Source organism: Sturnira hondurensis, unplaced genomic scaffold, assembly GCF_014824575.4.
Source record: "Sturnira hondurensis isolate 20B ecotype Veracruz unplaced genomic scaffold, ASM1482457v3 Scaffold0009733, whole genome shotgun sequence".
Taxonomy (NCBI): domain Eukaryota; kingdom Metazoa; phylum Chordata; class Mammalia; order Chiroptera; family Phyllostomidae; genus Sturnira; species Sturnira hondurensis.
In genome coordinates this window covers 1,960,342-1,969,383 of record NW_028082364.1, presented here as the reverse complement: position 1 = coordinate 1,969,383, position 9,042 = coordinate 1,960,342, and the positions used below count along the sequence as shown (strand labels likewise).

Below are 9,042 nucleotides of genomic sequence, written 5' to 3'. Positions count from 1 at the left end.
CGCAGGGGCGCACTCTGCGGACCGGCGTCTGGGTGCCACGACCGAAGGCGCACGTCGCTGTGGAGTTTGCGGTGTCTGAGCCACAGGAAATTTCCCAACTGGGTCTAGGCGTCGCTGAGAGGAGAGGCGAAGCTCGCACCCAGGGGGTGCTTGGGAATGAGGGGGCCTTGCGGGCGGCGGGCGGGTTTTGCGTTAGAGGCCCGCTTAGGATGCAGAGTAACCGCCTCCGCTTCAGGACGCGGGGCCTTGGGCAGCGTTTTAGATGCTCTGAGGCCGAGGCTGGGATTTTGGCGAGGGTTCCCCGGAACTTCCAGTGCTGTCGCAACCTGGGCCCGATTCTGGGACAGACGGTCTCGGCGGGAACTTGGGAGGAGGCTATATTCCGAGGCCCCTGACCCTCTGTGCCTACCCGGACCGCTGCAGAACAAACGCGCGTTGCCGGCTACAGCTGGGACCCCGGCGGCGGAAAACGTGCCGTTGGCGGCCGAATCAGCCTGGCAAGGCCGCGCGTCCTTCGGCCGCGGGTCCTCGACAAGCGTCGCAGGCTCCAGCTGCTCAACCAAGGTAGGCGGGCGAAGGGTGCCCAGCCCAGGGGCGCAGCGGGTCCTCCGGGCCTCCCTGCCGAGCCGAGACGGCCGCGGCTAAGTCTCCCAGCTCCTCCACGGACACCGCGCTCAGGCCGGGGAGGCAAGCGGTGCTGGACCCCCTGGAACTCGGAGGCCGAGACTTCCTCAGTTGGAGCGAGAAGGCCCTTCTGTCCACCTAGACCCACGGGCCTAGGGTCGGGGTGGCTGCAGACGCCCCTAGGCCGCCCCGCAGAGCTCACGATGCAAAGACCCCCTTTCCTCACAAGTGTTAGAGCGCGGGGTTTGGAGGCAAGAGCGCAGGTCCTCGCCGCTGCACTACCCGGAACTAATTTCTGTACTGCTGCGAACGTACGTTTTTCCCACCGCAAAGTGGAGCAGCCCAACCCGGCAGAGACGTTCAGCCGCCATAAACCAACCACACCGCGCGTACGAGGCGCGCGGTTTCTCGGCGGCGGTGCTGTACGGGGAGCCGAGGAAGGGGGATCATTCCCACCTGATGGAAGCCAGTGTCAGCCCCCCTGTCGGTCTGTCTGGCTGGCTCTGTTCTGCCCCGTCCCCGCCAAATCCCCATAATTCCAGACATCACTGGCTGTGGAGCTTGCTGGTGGCCTAACTACTTGTCCTGGGCCGGCAGCGTGGACCCTCTTTGTGGACTCCTAGGGCCCAGGCCTCCCCACCTGCAGGCAGTGCCCCCAAACCTTCGCACTGGGAGATATCGCGCAACCAGCCTCTGGGCCCAGAGGCTGCTTCTCGCCTCCGTCCCGCGTCTGTAAAATGGGGCAGCTTTGGAGACGCTCCAACCCAGGCGAGGGCAGGCTGCGGGGAAGGGCGGCGAGGCGAAGTCTTCCGCTCTGGCCCGGAGGTCGGCTGCTTCTCGCTGTCGCAGCTGGGCTGGGTATCCCCACCCCCTCGGTCCCCGGAGCTTCGCCACTTCCTCAGGCCAAAGTGGGCCCTAATGTTAGGTGAGGATCTCCAAGGAGGAGCCCGTGAAGGCCTCCCCGCCTCTTCCAGGCCTTCTTTCCCCTAAGTTGAGCTTTGGGGGCGCCTGTCTGGTCCGGATATTTCCGCGCCCCGGCTCTGCTTCAAAGCCATCCTCACCAGGGGCTGGGAGCTGTGCCCGTCAAAGCCGCGTTCTCCGCTGTATTGCTGCGCCGCTACAGTGGACACGGCGACCTCCGGGCGCTGGTTTTCACATCGGGAAGGAGGGGTCTAGGCACCGAATACCCGCGCATCGCTCAGAAACGGCTCCCACCCACGGGGGGCGCCCGCACTGCTCTGGTGGGCACTGAGTCGCCACCAGGTCCCACGCAAGTGGGCTCAGCAAGCCTTGGTTGGGGCGAAGCGCTCGGAGAGGAGGAACGCCAGGACGCACCGGGTGGGGTTGAAACCTGGGTTCCCCCCGGGGCCGCGCTGAGAGTAAGTCCCCATCCCGGAGCTTGCCCGACTCCCAGTGGCCTTCGCAGTCAGAGGCCTATTTTTTTTTTTTTTTTGCGAAAAGCGAGGCAACAGAGAGAAAGAAAAATACGCAAGTGTGTCCCCCAACTGTCCCAAGGCTGGAAGGTCATCCTGGTAAAACAACAAAAATAATTTAGGAAAACAAACCCCACCAAGCTGATTACTACGGAGAAATGGCCTAAAAGTGAGGGAAACTGGAAAGTGGCGGCAGGCCCCGGAGAAGGGGCTATTTGGCCACCAGCGGCAAAGAAAAATCGCTGTAGGTCTTAGATGCTCAAATCCCCAGCCGAGGGGCCAACCTTTGGCATCCCGATGACGGATGACCTCCTTCACTGGGCTTCTTATCCGGGAAGACAGACGCACTTCAGGAAAACACCCGCCGAAGAGGCACGCAGTTCTGAGCACACCCCCCACCCCACCCCAGGCCCTCTCTGGCGTGTCTTTGGGTCCCCGGCGACCCCAGCTTCCGGATCAGTGGGCCTCGGAGGTGGAGGTGAGCGCAGGAATCCTGAGAGCTCCAGCCGCGCTTCTCAGACACCCTCCCCTGCCTCCAGCCGGGCCCGCGCAGACGATCCCGAGGCCCGCATACATCGAAGGCGCCCCCAACCAACACCCGAGCTCGCAGGGAGGCGCCTGGCCCCAGGGAGGTGGAGAGAGGAGTGAGGCAGGGCTGCTATGGGGCCTCTGGGACAGCGCCCAATGGGTTTAGTCTCGGGGAGCTATTGGGACCCTGGCCCTGAGCACTGAGGAGGAGGACAGAGAGGGAGACACAGAGAGACAGAGGCAAAGAGGTGATCAGAGCCGAGCAAGAGAAAACAAAAAGACAAAAAAGAGAAAGAGAGGGAGGGAGGGAGGGAGAGAGAGAGAGAGAGACCTAGAGATAGACAGAGGGAGTCAGAGTCAGAAATGGAGAAAGGGACAGGACGAGAGGAAACGATAAAGTCAGAGAAACGAAAAGCAACAGAGAAGGAACGACCATGGAGAAAAACGTGAAACTGTAAAGAAAAGGCAAAAGGTACAGTCACGCAGAGACGTGGAGGAGAAACGTAGAGGAGGAAACAGAGAACACAGTAGAGAAAGAAACGGAGAGGCCAGAAGCAAGAAAAGTTTTTTGAAAGACCGAAAGGGAGAACGACGAAAGGAAAAAGCAAGGGGAGACCTTCGTAGGCGCTTCGAGTGCGTTTGTCTTTGTCGGAAGGAGCCTCCGGCTGCCAAACCCGCGATCCCCAAACTTCCTGCTTTTGAGTCCAGGTAACGCTTGGGTGGACTGGGCCACACCGCCTCACACCTGGATCAGGGGTTCGGGCTTTCCTGGCGCCGCCCCGCCCCAGCCCGCAGTGACGTCACGTGACGCCACGCTCTACCTGTGGCCCCGAGCAACCTACAAGAGCGCAGGTGTCCTGGGTTGTGCGTGGCGGTCGTCCCAGACCCCGAGAGTTTGGAGACCATGCGCACCCTCTCCACGCACAGGCCTTCCGCAAGGAGCGCAGAGCCGCTGCAGCTGGTCGGTGGGGCCCGCCCGGGGCCTCATTGGGAAAGGAGTGGACAGTGGGCTGTGGGCTGGGGGGCGGGATGGGGGGGGGCTCCGAGTTCCCAGACGCTCGAGGTCACAGGGCCTACCACCCTCCAGGTCGAATTGACTTGGGACGGCCTGTCGCTCCCCAACTCCAGCGCTGGTCTAGTACCACCAGGCCTAGAGGGCCCTTCCCACGCGCGACCCATCCCGCGGGCACCCAGACTGCGGGCGGCGGGCACACACTGACCTGCACCGCGGATCCTCCGCGGGGCCCCGGCGTGGGTTTGAGCTGAGGCGAGTACGGACGAGCCTTGGAGACGTAGACGTGCCCCGCACGCCAGGGCCAGGCCTCTACCGCCGTAGGGGTGGGGCGCAGGCCGGGGGTCACCGAGCATTATTGGAACGAAAACAAAATAAAAGCGGCGTTAAGTGAAATAGCTAACTTTTTTATTAAATAAAACGACTTAAATAAAAGGAACGGAAAGAAGTGGACCCTGCCTAAATGCAGTCTTGCCCCCAAGCCACTGGCTCTTCCCCCACCACCTGGTCGGCCGCCCCTCCTCCAGAGGCCCCCGCGGGGGAAGCAGGTGGCCGGTTCAGGGGCGGGGGGAGCCGAAACTTTTATTATTTACATGTTTGGGCAAAAGTACAAAGTATAATACAGGCGCCCGGCCCGGGGATGCGGGCGTGGGGCGGAGAAACGTAAGGCGCTTTCTTTGTCAGGCCCTGGCCTGGGGCGGAACTGGGCGCGGGGCGGGGGCTCGGATTGTGCAGCCGCGCGGAGCCCCGGCCCAGCCCCCTCCTCGGCCGGCGGGGATGCGGTTGCGCCCCGGGGCCTCCTGGAGCTCGGTGGCCCCTACCCCTCTCAGCCTCGGTTCCCGCCCCCCCAGCCCGGCTGGAGGCCCGAGGCGCCCCACCGCGTGGAGGCGGCGATCCTTGGCGACCGTGCGGGTGGGTGGCTCACACCAGAGAGGTGACGGCGGGGACTTTGGAGCTATCCTCCTCCCAGGGCTGCAGATTCTGCAGCGCAAAAAGCGACGAGTTGTGCAGACAGAGCGGGTCCGGCTGGATGGAGTCGTTGAGGCTCTTTTGGAAGGCGTCGTGTTGCAGCTGCAGCATGAGCCGGCTCGCCTGCTGCCGCTCCGCCTCCCGCTCCTCCGCCGTCTGCCGCCTGCACGGGGGGAGGGGGAGGGAGAGGGACAGCACCGTCATGCACCCGGCACCGCGGGGCGCCGGCGGGGCTCCAGCCCTCCCGGGAGCCCAGGCCAGCCTGGAGTCCCGAGGCGCAGAGCCCGTCTGCTTCCCTGCTGGTACTGTACGCCGGTGGCCGGCGGGCGCGTCGCGGGGCTGGGTTGGGTCGCTCGTTTTTTGTTGTGTTCCGGGAGGTCGCCGGGAGGGGACTCCACCCGCTGCCCACCTGCAGGCACGGGTATTGCGGCTTTGCCAACGACAAAGATCGTTTCTTTTGTGGGACAAGGGCAGGGTGTGCGTGTAACAGACTTGGCCCTGCGGCGGCCGGGAACCCACTGGGCTCTGCGGGTGGGCAGGCTGGCTCTGCACCGCCCGCGAGCTGTTCCCGGGCGGGGTCAGCCCCTCCAGTTCTCCCAGGCCCTGTCTCGGACCCGTCTTTCAGGACCGCTTCGCCGTTCGCGGGTTGGATGGAAAAAGGGATCGGATAAACATGGGGCTGGGGTCGGGATGGGGAGCTAGAAGGGGAACGTGGAGTCCGCACGGATTGTCGGAAACCCGAGAGGACCAGTGGAGGGAGAAGGGGAGTGCGAAAGGGGTGGGGTGGGGTTGGTGTTGGGGAAGGCAGGTGAGAGGAAACCGGGAGAGCGAAGGAGACAGAGTTAAACACGCAGAGAGTTGGAGAGGCGCAAGAGAGCGACACAGGAATGGCCACGGAGGAGAAGCCGAGGAGCAAGAGAGTGGGGAGAGAAACACAGGCCGGCGGGAAGAAGCGAAGGGAGACAAAAATCTGGGAAGGCAGGGTGGGGGGGAGGCAAGGCGCGGCCCGGGCAAAGCGGAGTAGGGGTAACGCCGATGGGCAGAGCGCGAGGCTGCAGCGTGGGGCGGGTGAAGGGCAGGCGCAAGATGGGCCGGGCTGGGCCTCTCTCACCGCCACTTGGTCCTCCGGTTTTGGAACCAGGTCTTGACCTGCGCGTCGGTCATTTTGAGGGACTTGGCGAGCGCCGCCCTCTCGGCGGAGGCCAGGTACTTCTGGCGGTGGAAGCGCTTTTCCAGCTCACAGATCTGCACCCGAGAAAAGGACGTGCGCGGCTTCTTACGCTTGGGCGGCGTCCTGTTCTGGTAGGGGTGGCCGATGCGCCGGGTCACCGTGAAGGGCGTGAGCGCTGCCGCCGCTGCGGAGACACACGAGGCCCCCTGAGGCCCAGCCCGGCCCCACTGCCTTTCAGGCCCCACGCAGACCCCGTGCTGCCCAGTGGGGCGCAGAATGCTCTGCTATGTCGTTGGTCCCGCGCGTTCCCAGCGGCACCAAGCTGCTTGGGAGATGCCCCCCCTGTGCCCTAGGCACAGGCTTATTTCCCCGAACTCCCAGATTCTGGTCCCCCCGCGGTTGCCCGGGATCCCTGGGCGCGGAGGCCTCCGCCGCGCTTGGGCCTCAGGAATCGTTTCCCGGAGTGGAGCTCACTGGGCGCGGCGCCTCTGGCCCCGGGAGGGCCGTGGCCAGACGCCAGTTCGCCCGCCCTGCTCACCTGTGAATCGGTCTTTCACGAAGCGGCGGCTGCTCTCCATCCAGGGGAAATTGAGGCCGCCCAGGCTGGAGACCGCGGGCACGGAGGGCATGGCCGGCAGCGCGCTAGGTAGAGGCGGCGGCACGGCTCCGGGCAGCGGCCTGTGCGCTGGCACCCGGATCACGCCGGCGGGCGCCAGGCTCAGGTTGACACTGTAAGATCCTGCGTCCTCGAAGGGCGCGCCGAGGCCGGCAAAGGAGGCGGGCAGAGACGGGTATGTGGCGCCCGGACGGCCCCCGGGGGGCCCTCCCAGGTAGCTGGCGCCGTCGGGGCCCCTCGGGGCTGGTGCGCTGTCTTGGTCCGGGCTGTTGAGGATCTGGTCAATGCCGAAACTGATGGGCTCGTGCGGGTGCGGGGTCTGCGCGCTGGCGGGCGCCTCCATCCTGGGCGGGCGTAAGGGCTGGGCTGGGCTGGGCGGGGAGGCGGCTGGGTCCCCGTTACGGCGCGGCCATGGAGCGCCCGGCGCCTCTCGTCGCACTGAAACTTTGCCAAGAGTGCGCGGGCCCGACAGGCTCTGTGTCATCTTTCTTGAACCGAACCTGGAGTTTCCGCTGCTAATTCCTCTCCCGCCGCAGCCATTGGCTGCGATCAACAAGCCTCTCTCCTCCCATTGGTTCCCAGCTTTCAATAAAGGCCTAATTCATGGAAATAGGAGCTTAGGGACTGTTCCAAGGTGACATCATTTTAACAAACGAACAATAGGTCAAATTTATTAGCTGGGATAATGGGCGGCGGATATTAGCGCCCGAACCGCAGCCTCCCAAACACGAAATCTAACGAAGCTGCAATTAGCAGACGCTCCCCGCTCCTCCGGGTCTGGGCCGCTTCCCCGCCGCAGCGCAGGGCCGGCCGGGGCGCTTTGCTGGTGAAATTGTCCTTTGCGGAGTGGGGGGGTTGCCGTTTTCTTCCAAAAAAAATTTTTTTTTTCATCTGAGCGAAAACCAAACCCTATGAATCCTCTCAGTTACAATGGAATTGCAACCCCGGAATGACTCCGCAATCCACGGAAGCGCCTTGGACACTCCAGCGCCGCGGGAGCAACGAAAGGGGCGCACCCCAGGGCGCAAGCTCCGCGCTCCTTGCGTGCGGGGCGACGCGAGTACCGCAGCGTGCTCCGCGCTGCCGAGGACACCGACCCGCGTGGGCAGAATTCGCCCCCGCCTGGCTTTCGGCCGCGGCGTCGCGGCCACTTTGGAGACGCTCCCTGGCTCCCGCCGGGAGGACGAAGGAGTGACTCAGAGGTGCCCACGCCTGCCCTGCCCGGAGGGGCTCGGGACCCTGGGTCGCCCGGTGGGGAGAGGGGATCCGGCCCCTCGAAGTTCGTTGCAAGATGGACGGGACTGTTGGTCGCTCGTGGGGACCCGCCCGTGGCGCAGCAGGTGTGGGGACCTAGGGTTCCCAAGGGGCGAGGGCGGGGGTGGCTCATATTTAGAGCAAACAGCGGGATATTTCTTCGGGTAACGAGAGCAGCGAGCTCCTCCGGCTCCAGGGCAGCCTGCGCGTTGGAACCGTTCCCCGCTTAGCTCGCACCCTCAGGGGCTGTCCAGGCAGAAGAGAGGCCCCGTGGACCCGAACGCATGCGGGGCGGTCACCCCCGCTCCAGCCTCCCCTGTCCCCCCCCCCAGGGGAGACACAGAGTCGTTTTCTACCCGCTAGTTCTTGAATTGTTAGGTGCAAACTGACTGCTACACCCTTGGCCAGGCCTCTCCCTCGCGCTCCCCGCCTCGAGGACGTGGTGAGAGGTGGGATGCGCGGTTGGCCAGAAATGAGTTTAAATGAGGGCCGGTCACTTCCTAGCTGAGTGACCTTGGGCAAGTGTCTCCCGGTCTTGGGCTTTGGTTTTCTTCTTTGTAAAAAAGGGCAATGCGTGCACTGCTGGGTTGTCGCGAGCGGGGATGGCAGGGCTGAGGGCGCGGGGCTTAGGGCCTGGCACACAGTAGGCGCTGAGCGGGTGGCTGCCCGCCACCTTCCCACCCACACCACCGCTCCCCGCCCCAGCGTGATGGCTGATGGATGATTCTTCGGATTCTTGTTTATTTGTTTGCAGTTTTATTTGCGGAGGCTCAGCATCCTGGAGAGATGGATGTGTTTGGCTCCGGTGGAGCCAGTCTCGGAGGAAGGGCAGTAGGCAGCACGAGGGGGAGGGGCCTCAGGCCCCCGAGTTCGGTCGCCACCGGCAGTGTGACCTTGGGCAAGTCTCCGGCCCTTTGTGGAACCTCAGCGTCCGGCGGGGAGCAGGGGACCTGGGAAAATGGGGCTGGCTCCACCCCCTCCAGGGTGCTGGGGCCTTCAGTGGGAGCAAACGCAACTGCTTCTAACCCCTGGCCGTGCCGCTGCGGTGCTGGGGCGCTGTGGTCTCGGCCCGTCCCGGAGCCTCACTTTCCGCGGCTGTGCAGCAGCTCCCCCGGGGCCTGCGGAAGTGTCTGCGAGGAACGCTGGCGGTTCCTCCATTCCTAGGACAGCAGGAGGCTGCTGGAGGTGGCTGGGGACCCGGTGTGTGCCAGGCAGGACGTGGCGCTGCGCCTGTTCCTCCTCAGAGCTCAGGGAGGAGAGGCTGTTACTGGTCCCATTTTTTTTAACATGATGTGGGAACTGAGGGTCATGGCGCTTACCAGACTCCCAGGCCCCAACGCAGGAGTTGGCCTTGGCGCCTCACCCGCTTCCCTTCTGGTTTCCAGAGCCCTGGGTTCCGGGCCTGTCCTGGCCACTTCCCAGCGGGTGAAACTGG

General features: G+C 64.3%; 1 protein-coding gene across 1 annotated transcript; it reads right to left on the bottom strand.

Annotated features, from left to right (window-relative positions):
- Positions 1 to 4,518: 4,518 nt before the first annotated feature.
- On the bottom strand, positions 4,519 to 6,837 carry TLX3 (T cell leukemia homeobox 3). The gene is made up of 3 exons (XM_037057725.1): positions 6,276 to 6,837; positions 5,678 to 5,921; positions 4,519 to 4,729 (listed from the first exon to the last, which is right to left on the bottom strand). Exons 1-3 carry the CDS (start codon positions 6,835 to 6,837, stop codon positions 4,519 to 4,521), a joined length of 1,017 nt encoding a protein of 338 aa, XP_036913620.1.
- Positions 6,838 to 9,042: the final 2,205 nt, after the last annotated feature.